The sequence below is a fragment of the Equus przewalskii genome, chromosome 31 (genome assembly GCF_037783145.1).
Source record: "Equus przewalskii isolate Varuska chromosome 31, EquPr2, whole genome shotgun sequence".
Lineage (NCBI taxonomy): Eukaryota > Metazoa > Chordata > Mammalia > Perissodactyla > Equidae > Equus > Equus przewalskii.
Genome location: NC_091861.1, coordinates 12,549,856 through 12,573,722, shown reverse-complemented (window position 1 = coordinate 12,573,722; position 23,867 = coordinate 12,549,856). Strand labels below are relative to the sequence as shown.

General features: G+C 44.0%; 1 protein-coding gene and 1 long non-coding RNA gene across 2 annotated transcripts; one reads left to right on the top strand and one right to left on the bottom strand.

Moving 5' to 3' along the window:
- Window positions 1–912: 912 nt before the first annotated feature.
- On the bottom strand, window positions 913–20,679 carry LOC103544709 (MIA SH3 domain ER export factor 3). Its single transcript, XM_070602051.1, has 6 exons — window positions 20,037–20,679; window positions 16,978–17,111; window positions 12,925–13,011; window positions 7,678–10,501; window positions 5,465–5,635; window positions 913–3,378 (listed from the first exon to the last, which is right to left on the bottom strand). Exons 1-6 carry the CDS (start codon window positions 20,167–20,169, stop codon window positions 3,140–3,142), a joined length of 3,588 nt encoding a protein of 1,195 aa, XP_070458152.1. The 5' UTR covers window positions 20,170–20,679; the 3' UTR covers window positions 913–3,139.
- Window positions 20,506–22,653, top strand: LOC139080611 (uncharacterized). The gene is made up of 3 exons (XR_011535233.1): window positions 20,506–20,663; window positions 21,382–21,410; window positions 22,378–22,653. It is a non-coding gene; the product is annotated as an uncharacterized lncRNA (long non-coding RNA).
- Window positions 22,654–23,867: the final 1,214 nt, after the last annotated feature.

Genomic DNA, 23,867 nt, shown 5'->3' with positions numbered 1-23,867 from the left:
GAGGGGCCGGCCTGGTGGTGCAGCAGTTAAGTGCACACGTTCCGCTTCGGCAGCCCGGGGTTCGCCGGTTCGGATCCCGGGTGCGGACATGGCATCACTTGGCAAGCCATGCTATGGTAGGCGTCCCACATATAAAGTAGAGGAAAATGAGCGAGGATGTTAGCTCAGGGCCAGTCTTCCTCAGCAAAAAGAGGAGGATTGGCAGCAGATGTTAGCTCAGGGCTAATCTTCCTCAAAAAAAAAAAAAGGGTAAAAGATTTGAACAACTCTTTCACACATGAACACACAAAGAAGTATGGCCACGTGAAAAAGTGCTCACCACCATAAATCATCAGGGAATAATTAAAACTATAAAGACATGCCCACTGGAACAGCTACAATGTAAGACTGGTAATACCACGTGTTAGCAAATATGTGACCTACTGGAAGTCTCATAAAATGTTACAGTCATTTTGGCAACTGTTTGGCAGTTTCTCCTAAGTAAGATAAAACAATCTTACCATATGACTGGGCAGTTTCACTCCGAAGTATGAGTCCATTTATAACTATAATTCTACAACAGCAAAAACTACTCTGCAGTGAAAAAGTTTTCTCAGTGGTTGGATCAGGTGCAGAGGGGGACATACTGGGAAGGCACATGAGGAAACTTTTTTTGAATGAAGCAGATGTTCCATATCTTAGTTTTGGTTGTTTTTACATGGGTGTACACATTTGCTAAAACTCACTGAGCTGTATTTCTAAAATGTGTATGTTTGACTGTATGCAATTTATATCTGATTAAAGTTGATTTAAGACATGTATCAACCTATTATAACATTTGGACCTCAAGAAGATCCTGATCTGAATAAGAACAATTTTTAAAAGGAGGGGAGGGGATTTTGAATCTGCCAAATATTGGGCGATATTAAGCAATTACCATTAAGCTGGGTGATGGGCCCATGGGTTCATTTTACTAGTCTCTCTGCTTTCATATGTTCGAAATTTTCCATGATAAAACACTTAAATTACAGCATAACTTCAACTATTTAAAGGATTACTATGTAGAAAAGGAATTAGATTCTATGAGAAGAAATCACATGGAGGAAAATTTGGAGTCAACATAAGAATGAACTAGCCAAGAGAACAATGACTAGCCTTGTAGGGCAGGTTGTTCACACTAGGAATTGTCGATGCCCAGACCTCATAACTACTTGTTGGGGCTACAGGAGAGGAAATGACTGCAATTAGTGAGAAGTTGGACCAGGTCTCTTCCAACCTAAGATTCCATTAACTGTTGATCTATGAATCTGACTTCTGGTGCAGTTTTCCCAATCAAGTCAGCACCCCATTATTCTCCAGCCATATCAAATAATTATCTATACTAGTTATTTGATAGTTCACAAAAACTATTTCAAGTTTCCCATTTTCCTAATTTTCATATATATATATGATATGTCCTTTTCTTAAGCCTTTCAGAAACCAGAATTATGCTTTATACCTCTTGGAATCTTCAATTCCTAGCACAATACTCTCTGTACACACTGGGCCATCTAAATGCTTTCTGGCCAATACCTTTCAAAACAATGCTACTTTGTAACACTGCCCCCCTTCTCTTGCCATTCATGTCTGTGTCTTCTCCCATCAAGCAGAGAACATATCCCATACCACATCTGTGTCCCCCAACCCAGGCCTAGAACAGGGCTCTGTGCATATCCACAAACAAAATGAATAAAGAATTCCTCCCACATCTGGAGGCTGTTGAATTTTTGAAGTGATGACTCATTCTGATAACCAGATTCCACTCCTGAGACTGCCTTAATCACTGAAAATTTCATTATTCGAACTGCACGGGTCAGACACAACTTCACCCCAGTGGCTGCCACCACTGCCAACAATGGAGAAAACTAAAAGACGGTTTGGTTTTCCTCCATCTTTCCTATCCTGGTGGCCTTTCTCCTGAATTCCCCAGGTATTCCATGTCTTTATATCGCCCTCTGACCATCCGAATGAGGAGGTGGCAGGTGACGAGACCCTACACAACACAGGTACTGCACTAGACACTTCACGTTAGCAACTCATTTAACTCTTACAACACTTAAAGTGGGTACCGTCTGCATTTAAAGATGAAGACGCTGAGATTCCAAGTCTGCAATTTGCCCACACTTCTAAGTGATGAATCTGGGATTCAAAGTGCTCAAGACTCATGCATTTTACAGAACAAAATATAACCCTCTTTCCTACACAAGTCTTGAAGTAACAGAATCTAGAGGAAAAAAATATTTTTGTGGCGAAAGATACTTTCTCTACAGCTCCAAGGGCAACTCGGCCTCCAGTTTCTGGAGGCTTGCTCATTCCCATAATTCATCAAGAAAAACATCCAATTTCAACAAGTACCACAAGGGGGAGCTAAGTCCTGAAAAGCTTAGATAAGTTTCTAGACAGATGAAATGTCTCATTTGGATCATGACTCCCTTTAGAAAGATAAATCTGAATAAATATTCTGCCATAAGTGACTCTTTCTAAGAAACAAATCTGACCATATCCCTTTCCTGCTTACAACCTTCAAAGGAGCCTTCCCAGTCTAACGTCACTCATCCTGATATACGACTTCCTTCATGGTCGCCCATCTCCCTCCAAAAGACCACCCGCCTCTAACTCTACACTTCAACAACGCCAACACCTCCCCGGGCTTCCCCAGATAACCTTTTCTGCACGCCTCCATCCATCTGAACATCTTATTTCTTCTGTCTGACTGCACACCGCCCCCATCTCCACCAGCCCTTCTCTTCAACAATAAACTTCACAGCAAACACCGTCGGTCCCTCAGCTCTGCTCAGAACACGTCTCAGCTAACTTCTGACCTTCTTGGAGCATCCTCCCACCACAGTGAATCAATTAACTCAACATATCGTTCTCCTATCAGGGAAATACTTCCCTTTCGGCCCATAGCATATTAGGTTTCCAGGGAACGTCTCTATCACCTTGGTAGACGAAGCTTCTTGAAGGGAAGAACCACGTTTACAGGGGCATGTGTGCCCAGCTCTGGCACACAGCAAATCCTCTTCAAATGCCAAAAATGCCAAACCAAACTAAGAACCCATCAGAGCCACAGACCTGTGGCTTGTTTCAGGGGCTATCGTGAAAGGATCAGGAGCAATGTTCATAGAGACAGTTTAAGTCCTCCCCTCATGCTCAAAATCAACTGAACAACTGTGATAACACTCTCTGAAGAAACTATGTATGTCAAACTTACCATGTTAGTTAAATAAAACATGAATGAATATATTAAAAGAATTGCATTTTCCCAAGGTGTGACACTCGTCGCTTCTTCAGCCTTCGTTTCTTGCTGCTTTCTAGGATCAACAGCATTGACAGGAGTGCGCTTGGTTGTAATTATGCCTAAAATTGAGGGGGGAAAACTACTGTTTTATTTTGTGCTTCAGAATAAGAATTGTTTCTCTTCATTTTAAACATTGTAGAGTGAACACGAAATATTAGTCACTGTGCCTGGACACATGGTTCTCCTGAAGACAATTATATAGAAAAAGATTCGGAGTCCCCATTAGAGCTGTCACATCCTTCAATTATAAAAGGAACATATCTCCAGGCCACTCTACCCCTGACTAGTCTCCTCTGTCACGCCCCGGCAACGCCACTGCTATCTGAACAATATTTACTTGGGAATTGAGAAAGCAGAATTTTATGCTTTTTCCATAAACACCCAGTCACATTTAAGAAACATTTATTTAGTGTGGTGAAGCAGTGTATTTGAAACTTCAGGCAAACAATGAGAAAGTTCGCAGACCTGAAGGCGGGGGGCACCAGTGCTTAGCACAGTGTCTGGCACCTGCAGGCACTCCAGAGTTGCTTACTGAATGGCGGAATGACAGCGACACAAAACAGAATATGGTAAATGCCAAAGGGACAAAAAGGAACTGCTTACAGGGTGGGGCCTGGCTTGCAGCTCTGTGGAAGAGGCAGAATTTCAGCTCTACCTGAAAGGGTTTCCACAGGAGGAGGTGGTAGGGAGAGGATTTCAGTAGGAGTTAGCTGGGTCTGGGGCACATCTTATAGACAGCTAGGAGTCCGAGAAGCGATTAGTGAGAAGCTGGACTGGCTGCCTCTCAGGTCTCTTCCAACCCTGAGGTCCCATCCACTCCTGATCCACGACTCTGACCTCGGGTGAAGTCTTCCCAGTCAGGTCAGACCTCAGCCCCTGAGATGCACGAAGGGACACTCGGGAAGATGAGCCTGTACAGGTAGTTGACGTCATTTTGCAGTGGAACTTACAGGACAGGGCAAAAGGTCTGTTTTCTATTCTGCCAGCAGAATTTTTCCTAACCCTGAAAGTTTTTGAGCAAGAGAATAACAAGTTCTTAATGGTGTATGACTCATGTTCGACAAGCAGAACCTTTGTGAGTTACAAAAATTTAGAAGTAGAGAGTATTATATATAAAGTAATAGCCTCTGGAACACAGGAGACCTCCGATATGTCATTTCTTCTCAAATTAGCTGACCTCCTCTCCTTGCCATGACTTCTCCTAAACTTTGAAAGGGCGCAGGAGGTACAGCCCAGTGCAGCCAGGCCTTACGGTGTCACAGGCTAATGCAATACCGAAGGTTATAGAACGTAATCTCTAAAAACACAACATCAGTAATGATGTCATAACACCATATCGGACAGACAAAATAAAAATCAGCTGTCCTTCTGATTTACTGGTAAAATGAGTAAGCTACACAAAAATTAGAAAGCTGTTGATATCATTATTGGGGTGGTATTTTATTTTATTTTATTTTTAAAACAACTTTCTCAATTCAAATGAAATGAGTTGCTTTCCCACTGGATGTTTTCTGTGCTCAGTCTACAGTGGACTATTACATACTGAAAAGTTCTGCAGTTTCCTATAACCTTATAGTATAAAGACACCTAGACATAAATATCTCCTCCACTGTTTTAAAAAAGTTTTTATCTTGTCCAGGTAGCAAATTAACAAGAGAACTGAGCGACATGTGTTCTACTGGGGAGGGGCGGTGGAATGGGGGGAAAACACAGAATTTGTGAGTTTTAGAGCAGTGGTTCTCCAACTTTGACTTCCAATAGCTCCGAATTTCCTGGAGGGCTTGTTAAACACAGATTTCTGGTCTCCACCCCCAGAGCTTCTGATGCTTGTGGGCTGGTTGAAAACTACTGTTTGGGAGCATAACGCTTTGTAAGAAGAACATTTTAGATTCAAATTATCTGCACAAGCTAATGACAGCCAATCACTGGCATGTAGCTTAGTTACAGTCTCTGGCCTGTTTCTATTATTGATCTCCACCCGTCTTCACTTCTGCTTTTCTCTGTGAGTTCTGGGATTTCTTATTTTTTTAAACCCATTCATAGCTGTATTATTCCCCCTCTATTTCCTGCCTTTAACAAGGAATCTCCTAGCAGCTCTCCTTTACAATAAGCCTCTACTTTGTAGAGAAAATCAGCAAGCTTTACCTGGGTGTATGTCTTTCTCAGTATTCGGCTTCTGTGACATTTCTGAGGTACCCACGTCACTAGTTGTGGGTTGATCCAATTGATCCAAGCAGCTGGGCTCTTCAGGAATCTCTGTTTTAAGATCTTCTGTGTCCTCTTGTGAGAAATCATCTTCACGTGGTGGGGGGATGTCTACGGGGAAGAAGAAGGCATTGGGCTGGCAAAGCTTGATGACGCTCCCCATTCAGCTCCTCCCACTGAGCAGCACCCCCTCATCGTACAAGTCCAGGACCCCCTACTACTGCCCTCGGGTGCTGGCAGCCCGGGCAGCACAACTGGGCAGGGAAATCAGGGTTTCCATTGCTTTTGTCTCACTTCACAGACGGCTAATCTACAGAATAAAATTTACAAAGAAACCCTTATTCCAATGTATTCCATAAAGAAAGATATTTACAGTAGGGACTCCAATAACCTAACTTCCCTTGGCAAATCAACATACACGCACAAGGATAAATGTGCAAGAGAGAATTCCAGTCAAGAGCAGGAATACGAAGCAACTATTTTACACAGTAATGCCATGAACTCTTTCCTACACAGGCGTGCTGGTCTCACAGAGCTAGGACAGAGAAGGGCATGACATATAAAGGCCGCTTGCTGAAGTGCCTGTCAAATATTTTCAAACCACCTCCAGGAGTCAGAAAGAATCAACCCATTTCCGTCCCTAAGAGGCTCAGGGCATAGCCCAAGGGCACCCACAGCAAAGATGAATTTCTCTGAAACCTCACAGTTTTGCCCTGAAAATTCATTTGAGTTTTGCGCTCCAATCCAAAATCTACTTGCTTTGATTAAAGCAAAAAAGTTTTCCTTCCCAAAATGCTCAGGAAAAATGGCCACTGTGGGAAGAAACATTTAATCTGGGGTTGTATGTCCCCCTGGTACTTGACCATCTATGGTGAGTCCAAGTACCTCAGTCTGAAAAGCATGAGGACAGAGAAAAGAGCATGGAAGTAGGAACCAGCTCACCTTAGGACACTGGCTTGGGGTCAATTCCTTCCTATTGACTGAATGGCTTATGTGTGTCAAGTGCTGTGTGGGCAGGCTCTGCCTCTGTGCTGGATCCTTGGTTAATGCTGCAAGAACCCTCACGCCCAGCAGAATTTCACTGACCCAACAGACTACCCGCAAGAGCCAGGAAAGAACATGACCTCCACAAAAGAGGACAGCTGGCGGGAATGAAACTCTTGAAAGGCTTTGATTTAAAAGTTGTGCCCGTCAACCCTTGGACAGACAGCAGTTATTTTATGATTTAAGAAATGGCCTTCCGGGGCCAGCCCCATGGCCGAGTGGTTAAGTTTGCACGCTCCACTTCAGCAGCCCAGGGTTTCGCTGGTTCGGATCCTGGGCGCGGACGGATGTGGCACCGCTCATCAGGCCACACTGAGGCAGCGTCCCACACGCCACAACTAGAAGGACCCACAACTAAAATATACAGCTGTGTACTGGGGCGATTTGGGGAGAAAAAGCAAAGGAAAAAAAAAAAGATTGTCAACAGCTGTTAGCTTAGGTGCCAATCTTTAAAAAAAAAAAGAAACAGCATTCGCAAAAAGCCCTTTGATAATTTTACATGAAACTTGAACTTTAAGAGGTCTATTTTACACATCATTTCTTGTTTGTATCTTTCTTTGTCTTTTTATAAAGTTTCCTTTTTTTAAAATAATTTTTATTCTTTTTTTTTTTAAAGATTGGCCCTGAGCTAACATCTGTTGCCAATCTTCTTTTTTCTTCTTCTTCTCCACAAAGCCCCCCAGCACACAGTTATATATTCTAGCCGTAGGTCCCTCTGGTTGTGGCATGTGGGACGCCGCCTCAGCATGGCTTGATGAGTGCTGCCATGTCTGCGCCCGGGACCCAAACCAGTGAAACCCTGGGCCACCAAAGCGAAGAGTTCAAACTTAACCACTCAGCCACTGGGCCGGGCCCTAAAGCTTCCTTTTGAAAAGGCCACCAGTTTCAACTGTCGTACAGGGAAACCAGGATAGAAATCCTTATCTGTGCTCTAGCCTTAAAGAAAGAAGGCAGGAAGGGACCTGTGGGTGTCACCGTGCTGTCTCTTGCCTTTGGGCACACTGTAAACTGTGGACAGAGCTTTACAAAAAGGTGTGAGGGACTTCAGCCAAGCCTCCCCGACCTGCTTCTCAAGCCCCACTCTACAAAGCCATAGACAGGCATTCTACCTTCCATCAGTCTATCCCAGTCTTCCGCTGGACGCCGTGCTGCTGCCGGGGGTACAGTCTCCTCTGCTATGGAGTGTGTGTACCTGACAAAATAGATTAGGTCTTGAACGTCATCTAGCACCGCGGCCTCTTCAAATATGTTACTTTCCTTCACTCCCAGTTCTCCATTTTTGATCACACGAGTATCGAGCATTTTCTCTGCTATGCTCAGAATTTCGGACTCCGATGCACGGAAAACCTTATCTAGGACTTTTTCCACATTATAAGGCAGGCTCTCCTGCTGGGCTGCCTTCAGCTTTAGTGACATTTCTTGGAAGAGGGCTTCCAGCTCATGGATGTCAAAGTACTTCTGGAACCGCTGCAAAGACCGCGGTTCTTTAAAGAAGCTGCTTATTATAGGCGCGTCCTTCATCTTGTCACTCTGCTTGGGCTTTGCGGTCCAGTGGGGAGGCCAGTGGAACACGTCATCTTCGCGTTCCCCAGAAGCAGACCCCTGGCGTTCTGTGTCCATGAATTTCTCTAAGTCCTCACGGTCCTCTTTTGAGACTTCTTCTCCCCCAGGCTTCTCAGTGAGCCCTGAGGTGTTCAGGTGTTCCTCAGGGCTGTCCTCTTTAAAATAATCAGGATCTTTATCCTCAAACACTTCACCTAACTCTGGAGTCTCATTTTTTTTCTTGTCAGGAAAGTCACCGCCTTCAGATGGCCGCTGTGCTTTCTCATCTACCAGAGGGCCGCCTTCTTTTTCCACCACCATATGACCAGGTTTCCTGTCTATTTCGCCCACAGTTTCATTTTTTCTTTCAATTTCTAAAAGGCTACCAGTTTCTTCTTTGTTTTCTTCGGTTTCTGGATCAGCATCCACAGCGCCTAAAACGGCTCTTTCGGGGCCTTGCGCATTAACATCAAGCTGCCTGTCCTGAATCACAGGGCTTTCTTCTTTAGACTCTCCTGCACTTACGGCATTTTCATCCTCCAGTAGTTCTTCAGGAGCGTAATCGTCATCTTCTGCTTCCCATTCTTCATCAAGGAAATCCGGTACTTCCGCGCTATCATTTTGGTCTGTTGTTTCCACTTCCTGCATGCCCGGCGTTGGCTTGCGGTGAACAAAGTCTTCATCTGAGGGGTCCTGTTTGACCTCTTCCTCAGAGCGTCTTATCTTTTCATTTGCTTCCTTATTAACTACAGCAGCCACATCTCTTCCCTGTTGCTGGGAAAGATTTCTTCCCAGAACGGGACTCCCTTCTTCCAGTTCTCTTGGCAAACCAATTTCGTCTGGAGAGGAGAATCGAGGCTGGTTTTGAGTTTTAAGAAGTGTTTCCTCTTTCAGTTTCTCATGTGGATGCTCCACTGAAAGCGAGGGTGGTTTTGGTCCACTTGCTGGAACATCTCCACCCTCCACACTGTCTTTGGATGCATTATGCTGGTTATCCCCCGCGAGGGGTGCACTATGCCTGGATTCCTGTTCAATCTTCCCTTCTTTCATTGGATTCCCTGCAGCTGTATGTACCGAGCCACTCTCTGAGCCACCTTCCAAAATCTGCTCTCCAGGCTTTTCTTCCTGGAGTGTTCCTTCTGAGATATCTACAGTTGCTCCTTTCAGGTCATCTTCTTTGTGGTCAAAGCCTGATTTTAATGTTTCTTTACCCTTTTCAGCAGCTGGCAATGCATTGAGGTCACTGCTTTGAGGAGCCCTGTGCACGGTCACGCCTTCTGGCTTGGCATCCTCTAGTCCCGTCTCATCCTGCACCAGGCCCCTCCCGGAATCCTCCACCTTCCTCTTTTCTTTAATGTGGAGTTCTGGGTCCATTTCCGGGTCTTTGTCATTATTTGTTTTAGAGACCTCTACAATCAAGGGACCATCTTCTGCCTTTTCAGGGTCAATATAATCTGCTGCTGACCGTGGTGTGACCTGTTTGCTCTCTGGGACTAATGCATCATCACTTTCCTTTTCTTCCTTGGAATCAGAACTCTCTAAATCCACACCTCTTTGTTCTTCACTTTTTGTGGCAAGAAAGAGGCTGGAATCCTCCAAGGATGTTAGTATATTCTTATCATCGTTTTTCATGCCAGGGGGCTGAGCTACCATAACCTTACGCTCTTCATGTGAATTCTGTTCTTTGTCTGTTGAGTATTTCTCAGCTCCAGATTTCACCGGAGTTTTCGTATCCTCTCCACCTGAAAAGGTTAGCAACGGTATCTCATCAAAGTTTTCTTTATCCTCCTCTTCTTCCTTCCCAACTGTGTAATGCTCGGCATCCAATTCCTCATCAAAATCATCTTCTAATGAAGTAACGAGTCTGGTCGTCTCGTCATCAGATACCAATGCGTCAGCAGTTGAACCGAATTTGGTTTTCAAGTCCAGAGTCATTTCTTTTTTCAAAAGTTTATAAGCATCCATCTTCTCCTGTTCATCGGACACCTGAGAACTATTGCTCGTTTTGTTGTTTTCACTTTCTGGCACTTTTAATTTATCTTGCAGCATTTCTTCAAAAGGTTCAAATGAAGATCGCTCTCCCTGGGCGGGATCTGTTGGACCGTTTATATGGGGGTAGCTCTTCTGAGCCTCAGGTGTTCCCCTGAGTTCCTCAGTGTTTTCTGAGAAGACACCTTCATTGTCCTCTGAGCTGGATTCTACTGGTTCAGTGTCAGGGTTCTTTTCCTCAGACACCCCAGGAAGTCTGTTCACATGCTGGGAAGTTTCTTCTATAGCTTTTTCAGAATCTTCGGGTGCAGAATCGTAAAATTCCAAAAATCCTAAAAGTTCTTCTATATTATAATTATCAAAATCATCTCTTCCCCCATCAAAACAAACAAAATCTGTCTCCTGTAAGGGAAAGAAAAACATGAGTGTGTGACTAACCAAGTGTCACAAGGCAAACTCTTAGCCACGCTAATGATAGAGATCATCTCAAATTCTTCATTGGTTCTAGAGGGGCTTTTGTGCTCACCTTGGGTAATGACTGCTCTTGAGCTGTCGGGACAAGGAGGCTGGAACCCACTTCTCCTTGGCTTCCTGCTTCCATGAAGAAGGACTCCTACCTGACTAACGCCCCTGGCTTCCCTTCATTCTCTCTTCCCCAGGGAGGACCGATTTATGTGGCTAACGAATTTGCTCTGCACCATCCTCTTTCCTGCCTATGACTGGCTGGAAGGAACATCTCTCCTCCATGTTGTTGGTTTTATAAGGGCAGTCCCCTTGGGGAGGCCACCAGTTGGCTAGCTCTGCCTGTGTCTGGGTAAGTCTGTCTTACTCTGGACTGCAATGTTCAAAAGCCCATTATTTCTGCACACTTGAGTCATGTCCTCCAAAAACCTTTACCAATAAATAATGGTGACATTTTGGTCTCCATTTGCCTAACTCCTGGGTCTCTTAATTTGTTCTGAGCCTAAGTTGGGTATCATTTATTGGGACCCCCAACTCCCAACATCTATGCCTCATGTCCTGGGAATTCATCTCATAATAATTTGTCCAGGTGAAGCTGGAAGACCATCAGCCTCTCTATCATCCTGCCCTCTACTCTATACTTCTCTGCTTATTCACCTAGAAAAGGCAGAATCACCTTGCTGTCAGGCTGTAAGTCTACAGAGATTTTTGGGTCATATTTTCCTTGGATGGGGAAAGATAAATCAGCTTAAGAAGCACCTTATTGAAATACAGGTGCAGGAGAAGTAAAAATTTAAAGGGACAATGAATGGTGTCAAGGGGGCTCCCCACTTAATTATTACAAGTATAACTTGAAAATAAGATTCAGTAAGGGATATACTCTACTCTAAATCATGGTTCTGGGTGTCATCAAGATGTGCTTTCAGGACTATCCCTAAATCTATATTCTTCCTCTCCTCCACTATTAAATTGACATAAAAGGAGTCCATAAACAAAGGGGAGAAAAACCAACAAAGAAAATGTTCTTTTCCTAACTAAACTTGCACAATACTCTGGGGAGACCTGACCAGTGCAGCCAGGATGAGTGATTCCCTATTTTCATCACACGCAATTCTAAGCTATTTTCTTGAATTGAGGGAAGCCTGCAGTGGGATGTGCAACGAGAAGGCAGAATCCCTAAAAAGTGAGGTCTCTGTGACCAATGAATGAACTGCCATGTCACTTGTATATCCTGGGCGGTCTCTTCACCAGGAGTGAGGCCAAGCAGGCAGTAGGGCTGATTTTATGACCCTTGAGCTTATCAAAACATCTGAAAAACAGCAATGGCTCTGAGATTTCATCGATGCCCCAGGCCAGCAGCTCACGTGCTCTGCAGCAACTCCAAAGAGCCGCTCAAAGATTTCTGATGAAGGTGGGCATCAATTACTATACATATTAAAACTCCAGAAAATGATCGGCTGGAATGAGGATCCCAGAACACAAAACCCTTGTCATCACAAAGCTACTTTAAGTCTGTGGATGAATGCTTTATAGAATGTGCACTTGGTAGCTTGCAGATTGGGGACCTGGCCCCACCTGAAACTCTCGGGTTCCCTTTTCCAAATCTATAACATAACTATAATACCTCAAATAACTAAAGAGTCAATAATAAGAGAACTCTTGTAAATCTGCACTTCTGCCCAAGTATATAATTAAGGTTTGATTAATTTAACCTGATTTCTATATACTTAAAATGTCTAGTAGCTTTTCAATGAGTACTTTTCAAATTGAGACACTTTCTCCTTTAGCTTGTAGAAAGAATTACTTACCTCAAACTTAATAAATACAAAGATATTTAATTCTTCATTTTTTCTCATATAAAGCAGCAAAGAAAAACACTGTACAGTCATGCATTAACTGGGATATTCTGAGAAACGTGTTTGTGGCAATTTCATGGTTGTGTGAATATCACAGAGTGTACTTACTTACACAAACCTAGATGGACAGCCTGCTACACACCAAGGCTATATGGTACTAACCTTACGGACCACCATCGTACATGTGGTCCATCGTTGACCAAGACATTGTTATGCTGCGTGTGACTTAAGAAGAGTACACGGCCTTGTGTAAGCACACCTGCTCCGATGTATTAGACAACCACCAGATTATGACATACAGTCTCCTGTAAATTCTCTTCAAACTTCTCTTCTTTTTCTATTTTTAAAGGTAATCTGATTCTAAATTAAAATCTGATAAATATTAACTTGGTTTCTTTCCTGATCAAAACACACTCAAAGACTTTCAAAAATAGTTAATTGAATATAACTGATGAATTTATAAGCCAATTTATAACTGAGAACCAAAAACAACAATCCACAACTTACATCTGTTGGAACTTGTATCTCCTCTTTAGTATATTCATAGACTACCTTTATTAAATCTTTTGGAAAATATCCAAAAATTCGTCCAACCTATATGAAAGAATGAGCAAAAAGAAATAAATATAAATATAATATAATATAAATATAATATTAAAAAATCAGTGAAAATTCTATACAAAAAATATAAATGAGAGACTTCTTAATAATGAGAGGAAATACACAGAAAGACAGATAGGTAGATATAACCAGGAGAGAGAGTTGCTATTATGTTTACACAGATTATTATTCCAATAAAGCTTAAGTACACAATACTATAAAGCCAACTTTTCTAAAACCACGGAAGTTTTCTTTCAACATTCAGTGTAATTCTAACAGAGGAAGACTTTTGAAGTAGACAACAGATCTGCATAGGAGACGATTATTGTACACTATATGATTGAAACTATGCAAATCAAAGCTGGTTAAAAACACAATTCCAAATAACCTCTCGTAAGCACTTACCTGCACATTTCACAGCATTGCTCATAAACTAGCACTTACAAGTCTTTCTTAAAACAATAAAAAGCAGCCATGAAAATTAATAAGTGAAAAGAATACAAAATTCCTGAAATGTATGACCACTACAACAAAAGGTAAATGTTTACTGATGTTATGGGCTATACCAGCTTTTTCAAAAACTAGATTTTCTGGGGCCAGCCCTGTGGCATAGTGGTTGAATTCAGTGCAGTCAGCATCAGTGGCCCAGGTTTGCAGTTTCAGATCCTGGGCATGGACTAACACCATTTGTCAGCCATGCTGTGGCAACAACCCACATACTAAATAGAGGAAGACCGGCACAGACATTAGCTCAGGGTGAATCTTCCTCAGCAAAAAACAAAAACAAGACTAGATTTTTAAGGATTTGGGGAGAAAATAAAATTCATAGTAATCTACACACCAAGCTTTAGTTTCTTGCAAAATAAGACTCTATAGAAGATAACCCCATTTATCTACAGTACTAACAGCTAAGGTATTTTAAGTGTGTTCTCTTGAGAAACACACACTGCCTTTTACTAGCTACAGTCTGAAAGGGAGCAGGTAGATCTCTTCCCAATCATGAAAGGAGACTGATATGCGGATCAAATGCACAAAAAGAAAGGAAAAAGGCTATCTGATCACTAACTCCTAAAATATCCTCATTACAAGTGCTCTTGTTGTATCCAGGAACTATCTGAAAGCCAGCATAAACAGCAGAATACTGTCCTGAGGATGAGATAAGATAGGGCAATTAAAACCCGCCACACTGGCTGGCAGTTAAAGTCTGAAACTCTAAGAAACCAAAGAAGACTGCAGGATATAAACTAAGAAACAGCAGCAAGAATCATTTTGAAAGCAAAGGAGATAGTTTTTACTTTCCTAAAGTATAAGGTTCATGAAATGAGAGAGGAGAAAAAATAAACTTTTTTCCTTCTCAGGAAAATTTTATGGAGAGAATCTGGAAAAGGGAAAGAAGTCAGAGATATGTAGAGAGAGGAAATACACTGATCTTTGTGTAATCTTAGTCAATTGAGACCATAGGTCATACAAAACTCCATATTTTTTATACCCGGTAGTGTCCATTTCTTATGATCTGACAAAAACATGTTGCAGAATCATGGGCCCTCACGCCTGGAAGTCATCTTTCTATTTAATTTTGCTTCCATATATCATCCCTGCCAAAGAACTTGGAAAAAAAAAAAAGGAGAATATTGTTTCCAGAGGACAAATTCTGCATAAGCTACTATCAGGACAAATGTAAACAAGTGCCAATGCCCTGAAGGGAAATGGTCAGAAGGAAGATGGGTGGGACACGGGCCTTTCTACTCCAGTGCTCTTGGCTTTATAGCAGCTAAGACAGCACAGAAATGAACTGTAAGGAAAGCAGTAAGAGAATGCCACAAGAGCAGGGCGTGCAAAGTGCCACCGAAACGATTATCAGACAGCAACAATCCCTTCTGGCTGGGAGCTGAGGAAAGTGCTTCCCTAAGAAGGCAGGAGGCAAGTGGGGACTCAGAAAGACTGGCAGGCTTTCTAGAGGTGAACATGGTCATGAGCCCAAGGGCGGAGGAAGGAAACTGCAGGTCGAGTTCACGTCTCTGACAAATAAAAATGGCAAGCAATAGGATACATTGGAGAATATAAGGAAGCCATTTGGTATAAACCTAATTCGGCCTGACCTTGTCTTTCCAAAAGGACCTGACCGAGGCCGTTGAGCATACATTGTATATCTGCTTTAGAGATTCCCTATGGCAAGAGCAAAAGGCCCTTGAGGTAAAGGTGCAACTTCCCTCCCTCTCCCAACGTTGGCGTCTCCTTAAGGATTAAGCATCTTTCCTTAGGCTAGAAACTGATTGCTGCGCTCACCTGTGACCGCCCAGCTCCCAGCTCGAGACAATAGACTTGCCTCCTGTTACCCCACGAAGATAGCAGACCCACTACCTGCTGTGTCCATCAAGCGCTGTGCCAACAGGGCAATCTTGTGACTATCGTGGGAGGGACATTTCAATCATATGTAAAGCACCCTCTTTCGGGGTATATAACCACTCTGTACAGCTCATTTCTTTGGTGCCCTTTCTTGCTTTGGGAAGAAAGGCCCCGGGCCATGGTCCTCAGATTTCAGCTCAGAATAAACTCACCCAAATTTTCATTTACAGATTGGTTATGGATTATTTTCATCGACATCTCCAAATGCTCCAACTTCACCATTAGAGGAAAAATGCAGCCTAGGTACATGGAAAAGACTCCCCAAGAGGAAAGATTAGTAAGAAATCTCACATGGTGGACCTGAAGGCAACAGAATAGATTCTTCTTTGTAGAGAGTGATTCAAATGGGATTCTGCCTAAAAACAAGGGTTGTACCTGACCCTCCAGCCTTTCAAGATTCCTGCCTAGGAATCTCGAATGCCAACAAAATGAATCTATTTCTCCCTATGGAGGCTTCTCAAGCCTTCTTTTCTTTTCTTTTTTTTTTTAAAGATTGGCACCTGAGCTAAACTGTTGCCAATCTTTTTTTTTTTGCATTGCTTTTGCTCCCCAAACACCTCCAGTACATAGCTGTGTATTTTAGTTGTGGGTCCTTCTAGTTGTGGCATGTGGGACGCCACCTTAACATGGCCCGATGAGTGGTACCATGTCCGCGCCCAGGATCCAAACCAGCAAAACCCTGTGCCGCCAAAGCAGAGCGCGCAAACTTAACCACTCGGCCACAGGGCCAGCTCCTCAAGCTTTATTTTCTGTCGTTTGTTTGGTGTTTTACGGAGAGTGAAAGTTTTCACAGTTGGGACTGGATATTTCTCTAAGTTTGGAGAACCCTAAGGACATCAAGGACCCACTACTTTCAGTAAACAAACAGTCCACACACGACACTTTATAAAAAGGAAAGGGCAATGACTCAGAGCTTCTCTACCAGGTCACTCCTAGGGGATCTCCTCAGTAAAAACATCAAAGCATGATGCCTTCACTGATTTCCATGTCAGACATCAGGAAGAATGCCACTCGGGGAACCTCTTCGAGCAAGTGCCTCAAAAGCAGGGAAAGGATGACCCAGAAGTTGCAAAGAAATGCATGATTAGGTAACTGTTCTCAGAGCTGCCAGGTTTTCACAAATATTAATAATTTAGAAAAAAAATACAAGTAAAATCACCTTTAACCATGAATGCCTGGAACACTATTTTGCACACAGTTTCTAGGATTAAGTCTAATGCCCACGAATCTTTCTTTTTGAAGGAATGAAGCTAAGGGTTTCCAGGTTTCACCATTTCACCCTTTACTACGCGTGGAGCACCCGTGGCTGATGAGGCCTAGAGGGTGATGCTGAGGAGTGAGCAGCACTTCAGTTCTGTTCAGGAAACCTCTGCTGAGCGCTTACTCCGTGCCAAGCCTGACACCTGCTGGGGACACAGGGCCATCTTCTTTTTCCACAGCCTGGCAGAGCGGACAGGTTCACTCCATCAAAGATTCCAAGAAAACAGTTATTTAAAGCTACGGTGTTAAGCTGATAAAATGTAAGAAAAGAAAGGACGTCGACTTTTTACTTACACTTCCTGCCCAAACTTCAGGCGATCGCCCTGCCAGTTTATAGTAGACATATACAGGGTCTCCTTTTTTAAAATTCACAAAATGACAATCCGGGCCTGCAAAATCTTGCAGAGCCTCACCTCGGACCATTAACACTGTATATGAAGAGAGAGAAAAAAATAACCAGATATCAGGATGCAACTGTCACAGTCCATATTGATTTTATCAGGAAGTCTAAGAATCCACTGTAAACAATAATCAAGCTTCTCCAGTTCCCACTCTCGGGAATCAATTACTTCCAATTCATATGCTCAAAGCATCTAAAATCTTCAAAGCTTTATCATTATAAATCATGACATCCCCAGCCAAGTAGACAGTGGAGAGGGAAATCTTCCCTGTTTTTCTCTACGTTTAATGCTGAGAAACAAAAAGCAATGTGTCCACCCTCACACACGGCTGGTCTCAAGTGAAACTCTTGGTTCCCTCCCTAGCCTTCTAGTCTTCAATCTTTGCTGTTTCATAATCATAAAAAGCTTCATATTGCAATTCGGAAAATTCAAGTTAGGTTGCTGACTAGCTGGGCTACATGTAGAGAGAACTGGGAACTGTGGAGAGCACCCAGGAACCCCGAAGGGGTCAATTAACTTGAACTAACCACTAAAAAGCACTATCTTTAAGTGACTACAACTGCTACCACAGCGACAGTAAACACTGTCAATTTCATTTGCAGTAAACAGTGTCAATTTCATTTGGGGCCAAGTTTTTCTCTCCATACAGGATCTGGATAAATTAACGCGGGAAACAAATTCACACCCTAATATGGATCCTAACACATTACAATGTTAACATTTTCTGAAAGTAAATAATGTTGACTGCACTCAATATTAAGAAGGTTTCAAAACAAAGGAAAATTACCCTTATTTATTCCTATAAACAAAATCAAGAGTGGACATCACATGTGGTAGGAACAAGCAAAACTATGAGAATTGTTCAGTAGTTACCTTCAGTCTTAAAACGCAAGACTTAAATCACACTTGATCTAGAAACTGGTAGAAGCAGTATTTTTCTTTTTGTTGGCCAAATAACACAGTTACTGATGTAAGATGAAATGGATGATAAACGCAATTAAGTAGCAGAGAAAAAGAAGGATGAAATGGAAATACTTCTTCTGAAAGCCAATTAGCAATAAATACATTAAAACATATCTTTAAATAAGTACTTGAGGGACAAACATACAGATTCGAAGGGGGGTATTTGGATTTTAAAGCTAAAAATCTGATTATCATTTTAATACATGTCAGCAGCCTAATTCAGATAGAATTGGGTGACAGGCCAGGTTGAAGGTGATGGACAGTGTAAGCTGAGGGATTCTACCAGAAGTGGCAATAGCAGTGTTTCTCTTTTTTCCCCTTAGAAGAGATCATTGAGGATTTATAATAATAAATCAGATGACATCAAAATGGACACCGTGGAACAGCTATCTGAAAAGCACACAAGGACACCTCACACGCACCCACCTCACTAAACACTTCATGCAACACAACACAGACCCAGATCCTGCCCCGGCTGCCCTTTGTTGTGTTTGGTTACGCCCGTTTGGACAGATGCCATTTCTCAAGTTATATGACAACGAAAAGCCATTCCAACACCATGTCTCCGCACTGAGAAAGGAACAGCGATGTGATTCTCCAGGTAACTGGTTTTGAGGAACCCAGGTAGGCTGGTGCTTGAAAGCAAACGTTTCATCATAGCCAGCCTGCCTGCTAACAACCTGGGTTTACTACGAGAAAACTGAAGGAAAAACTGGAAGTTGGTCCGCTTTTGTAGCGTTCATTTACATCAGCCCTAGGGTTACCTCTAGGAATGGCTTCACGCAGAGCAGACTGCCTCCCTTCTTTTCTTTAATGGTGTAGCGGTGATACGAACTCTTCAAATGATGACATTTGTTTTTAAATAACACCAATTTGAATGTAAATAGCTGAACCTACGGTTATGGCCTTTTCAGAAGGAACACTTTTCTATATGTATTAATCACAACTTATCAACACCCGCTTCCGAAGCAGTTATCAGTAAGTTACAAGGTTATCCGAGACAGGCCGGGAGTCCGTAAAAATGATCCTGGTCCAGCAAACACACAGTCAGAGACTCCAACAACACAAGAAACTAAGGCTAAAGCTAGTGGGTTTTGTAGAACCCTTGGAGTCTTTATTATTACTACTTTAATAATCCTTTTCACCAGAGTCTGAGATCTCTGCCCTCCTCACCGCCCACGGCCCACCCCCTCACCCCCAATCCCCGATTGGGGAACAATTCCGCTTCCTGCGCAAAGACAAGGAGGCTGCGGGTCCCAGGTGGCCCATGCAGATCCTCGGCCTCTTTCCAGAACGAAAGATTTCGGCCTTCCCGGTGCCCTCCCTGCCTGGCTGTCTGCAAGACTTCCAAGCACAGAAATGACAGGATGGAGGCAGAGCCGGGGCGGAGACCTTGGAATACACTGCATGCCTGGACTCCGGGCTCGTCCCAAAGCTAAACTCCAATCCCGGTTCGAAAGGCGGTACGAGTCCCAAAGCCGAGTGAAGCAGAAGGGCGAAGGGGCAGCGCCAGCGGGCCCTTCACGAGCCCCACCAGCAACCTGCGGCCGGGAATACGCCCACCGAGCCCTTAGCGCATCCGCCCCCGGACTGCAGCCACGGGGCTCCCCGCAGCGGGGGCAGGAGAGCGCTCGGATGCAGCGTGGGGAGCCCAGGGCGCGTGGCGCGCACCCGTCTCCCCTCGGGTCGGGGCGGGTCGGGGGAGCGGACGCTGTGAGCTGCCCCTGGGGAGACCGGGGGCCACCTCCGACGCCCCACCTCCCCAATCAGCAAAGGAAAAATCAAACGCGGGCAACAAGTGGGACTGCAGCCCCCACGCCAGGGCCGGCTGGCCCGGGCGCCGGCAGAGCCGGAGGGGACAGACGCAGGGCCGCGGGGCTCGCCCACCCCGGCGCTCAGCCCGCCTGGCCTGCGACCCCCCCAGCCGGCATCGGGGCTGCCGAGCGCCCGCCCCCGCGCCCCCCGGCGCCGCCGCCCTCCGCCACTCACTGCTGCATTCGTCGTCGGCGCAGAGTTTATGCTCCGAGAAGCGCCGGCCCGTGTCCAGGTCCGTCAGGCCCAGCCCCGGCCAGGGCGGCCAGAGCAGGAGCAGGCAGAAGAGCAGCCTGGCCGCCGCAGCCATGTTGTCGTCACCTCGGGGGAGCCGGCGACGCCGAGGAGGCGGCCGGCCGGGCGGCGGGCGGAGCGAAAGGGGCGGGCGGAGCGCAAGGGGCGGGGCGACACCAGGACGGTTTGAGAAGTTCCCGACCGACACGTCAGCGCCAGCTCTCCGGGGGATGGAGGAGGTCCTGGAGGAAGCGGACCAGAGGTCCGACCTCCTTCCCGGCGCCTCCTCCTCTGATCGCTGCCGTGGCAACCGGGACCTTATATACCCCTCCTCGTCCAATCAGCTGCCTTTGCCCCGTCTCTTCACATTTGACGCTCAGCGCGGCTTTTGTCCTCCGTCACCAGTCTCTGTGACCTCGGATCCTCCGCGCGCCATCCCAACGAGTGGTCCTTTCTGGCACCCTCTCGCAACTTCTGATTTCTGGTCCTTCCCAAACCAGCCCACCTCCACAGCCCTATTCTTACTACCTCCTTCTCTGAACTACCGAATCCCACCCACGATTTGCCACTGTTAGTCTGTGGTTCCAGGCTCCCTCTCTTTCAGACTCCCAGGGGTTCCTTGGGGTCCCATCCCATGATCCCCGTTGATTAGTAAGGGGTGTGACTGGGTTGGTGATGTAAATTAGAGCTGGTGGCTGGCTTGGTCTATTTTGGACTCCTGGAGGATGGAGGTGGCAGTGGGTCCCCGTAGGGAGATCTTCAGATTCTTGGGTCTTTATCCACAGGGAAGAAGTAATTTAATTCAACACAAATATGTTGAGCTTCCATTTTATGCTAGCGTTTCATGCCAGACACTGGGCAAAGCACGAGGGTGGTGTGGGGAAAGACGTAGGTCAAAAGACGAGATCTCTGGTCCTTGTCTGAAGAAGCCCACAATTTAGTGGAAACCAATTGACAAGAAAAACAACTCAAGAATCAATGTCAGAATAGAGAAAAACTAATTAATTGCAGTCAACATTTATTGAGTGTTTTCTTTAGGCCCTGGTGGGTGTTATTATTCTAAGGTCTTTATATGTGTTGATTCCTCGCATCATCACAACAATTGTACCTCACAGTAGTAGATTCTGTTAACCACCTTCATTTTCGGGATGAGTCAGTTGAGGCATTCACACATCTAGTGAGTGAGTGAGCTAAGATTCAAACCCAGGTAGTACCCGCCCTTTTCATCACAACTCTGCAGAGCCTTTATCAAGCAACATTATGATTTTTGGACTTTCTTTCTGACTAGGGGAAGCAAAATCTTGCTTAAATCACAACGTAAGTGAATTATGTATGTGCGCAAAAAAGAAAAGGCCAAAGCCCACAGTCACTCCAGGGAAGAGTGGCTACAATGTCCTGGCCGGGGCTGGAGGGCTTTGTCCGTGACCAGGGTCTTCTCACTGCCGTCTCTGCTAAGGTTATTCATCAACCTCCAACGCCAGTCAGGCCCACCAGTTGGTTTCCCAAACTCACTGGATTCTTTAAAAGCAAGAGGAAAGATTGTGGCCCGTCCATACGATCCACAATGTTGAATAAAGGAAAAGATGGGATGTTCACAAAGATGCTCACAGTTGTTTGTCTATAGGGGCCATGAGATGTGCCATTGGTCCTGTGTAGTTCCCACACTATCAGGAGAAAATGTGTGACAGATGAGGTCACCAAGGGTTCAAGTGTAGTGCCCTTAGGAATTCTTCATTTCTTTTTTGCTATGTGTTTGTTTGCTTTAGAATGTTAGATGTGTCTAATAGGCATCTTCAACTTAAATGTTAAAAACCAAACTCTTTATTTTCTCTCTCAAACTCTGTTCCTTTCAGTCTTCTTTATCTCAGTAAATGGCACTTTAATTCTCATCTTGCAGGTGCTCAGGTCAAAAACTTACAAACCATTCTTGGCACCTCTTTCACCCACACTCTAAGTCCAATCCCTCAGACAACATCGTGCACTCTTTGTTTTAATAGCTTTCTTGAGGTGTAATTGACATGCAATAAACTGCACACATTTAAAATGTACACTTTGTTAAGTCTTGACATACGTATACACCCATGAGACCATCACTACAATCAAGATAATTAACATATGCATCACCCTACAAGAGTCCTCATGCTCCTTTGTCATCCCTCCCTCCCCGCTCTTGCCTGTCTCCTAACAACCTTCTGTTGCTATAGAGTGATTTGTAATTTCTAGAGTTTGGTATAAATGGAATCACATGGTATGTTATCTTTTTGGTCTGACATCTTTCACTCAGCATAAGCATTTGAAATACATCCAGAATCTGAGCACTTCTCACCATCGCCTATGCTGACACTGCTGGCCATGAGGGCTGAACCACCGTGATCTCTCACCTGGAAGACCTGCAACAGCCTGCTCACTGTTTGCCCTACTTCCACCATTGCGTTCCAACAGTCTGTCGTCTCAGGAGCAGCCAGAGTGATTGTCTCCTGATAGAAATTGGGTCACGTCGCCCCTCTGCTCAAAACCTTCCTATGACTCACCACTTCTAAGTAAAATGCAATGACCTTATTAAGGACTGCACTGTCTTATTTGATCTGACCCCCCTCATCCCTTTTAGCCCCATTTCCTAACACTGTCCCCTTGCTTTGCTGTTCCACTCAAACTCACTAAGCCCGCACCAGCATCAGAGCATTTGCACTCGCAATTTTCCCTGAACCTGGAACAGGTCCCCCAAACAGTCCACCTGGCTAACTAGTTCCCTCACTCTCATCAAGTGTCTGTAACAACTCCATATCTTATTAGAGAGGCCTTCCCTGATATCACCCTACATAGAAGAGAGCTCCCTCCATGAACATCCCGCCCATCATCCTGCTGTATTTTTCTTTAGAGCACTTACCACCTGCCTGACATTTGTTTATCTATTTGATGGCCCCTAACCCTAAATATAAGCTCCATGGGAGCAAGGAATTTGTCCATTTTGTTCACTGCTCTAACATAAGTGCCTAGGAAAATGTCTGGAATGTATGAGGTACTCAAAAAATGATTTGTTGGATGAACATATGATTCCTCATATATTATAAATATATTACACTATTAACCTACACAGAGTCTCCATATATAAATAGTACCGAGAGGGAATATGCCATGAGACCAAGGCATTTTGTGTCTTCCCTTCAGCAGCATCCTCAATATGGGGAACAGAACCTGGAATATATTTATTGGAATATATTCATTGTTGATTGAGAGCATATTTGTTGGGAAGGGAGCGAATGAAATTGCACTGTGCTTTTTTCCTATATACTACGAGAATATTAAAGCAGATAAAAATAATTTTAATTTTTCTTATTTCTATTTAGAGTAGAATTAATGACAATTCATTGGTGGAAAAAGAAAAATTCCAAAATGATCTAATTTAATATTACTTTACTAATACTTACTTTGGTATTTAGATATGCTTTGATACGAAGGATGAGAGCTGTTAGTTACTGAAGAACTAGCTGCTTAGTTTGTAGATTTTCCAGGGCTTTATCTCCATTCTTTTTTATTATTATTATTGCCTTTAGATATTAATAAGTTTGGGGGTTAATCAGAAAAAATTTCTCAGCAGACCACAATGAGGGTGGTGGTGGTAATTCTTTCTGCCAGGATATATAATTATAATGGATGAATCAGCACTCATTTTTAATAGCATTCAATTATGTTTCACATAAATTCTAATCTCAAGCATGTTATTTGTTAACATTTCAGATGGAATTTTCATTGGGTAAAGATTAAGTAAGAGTT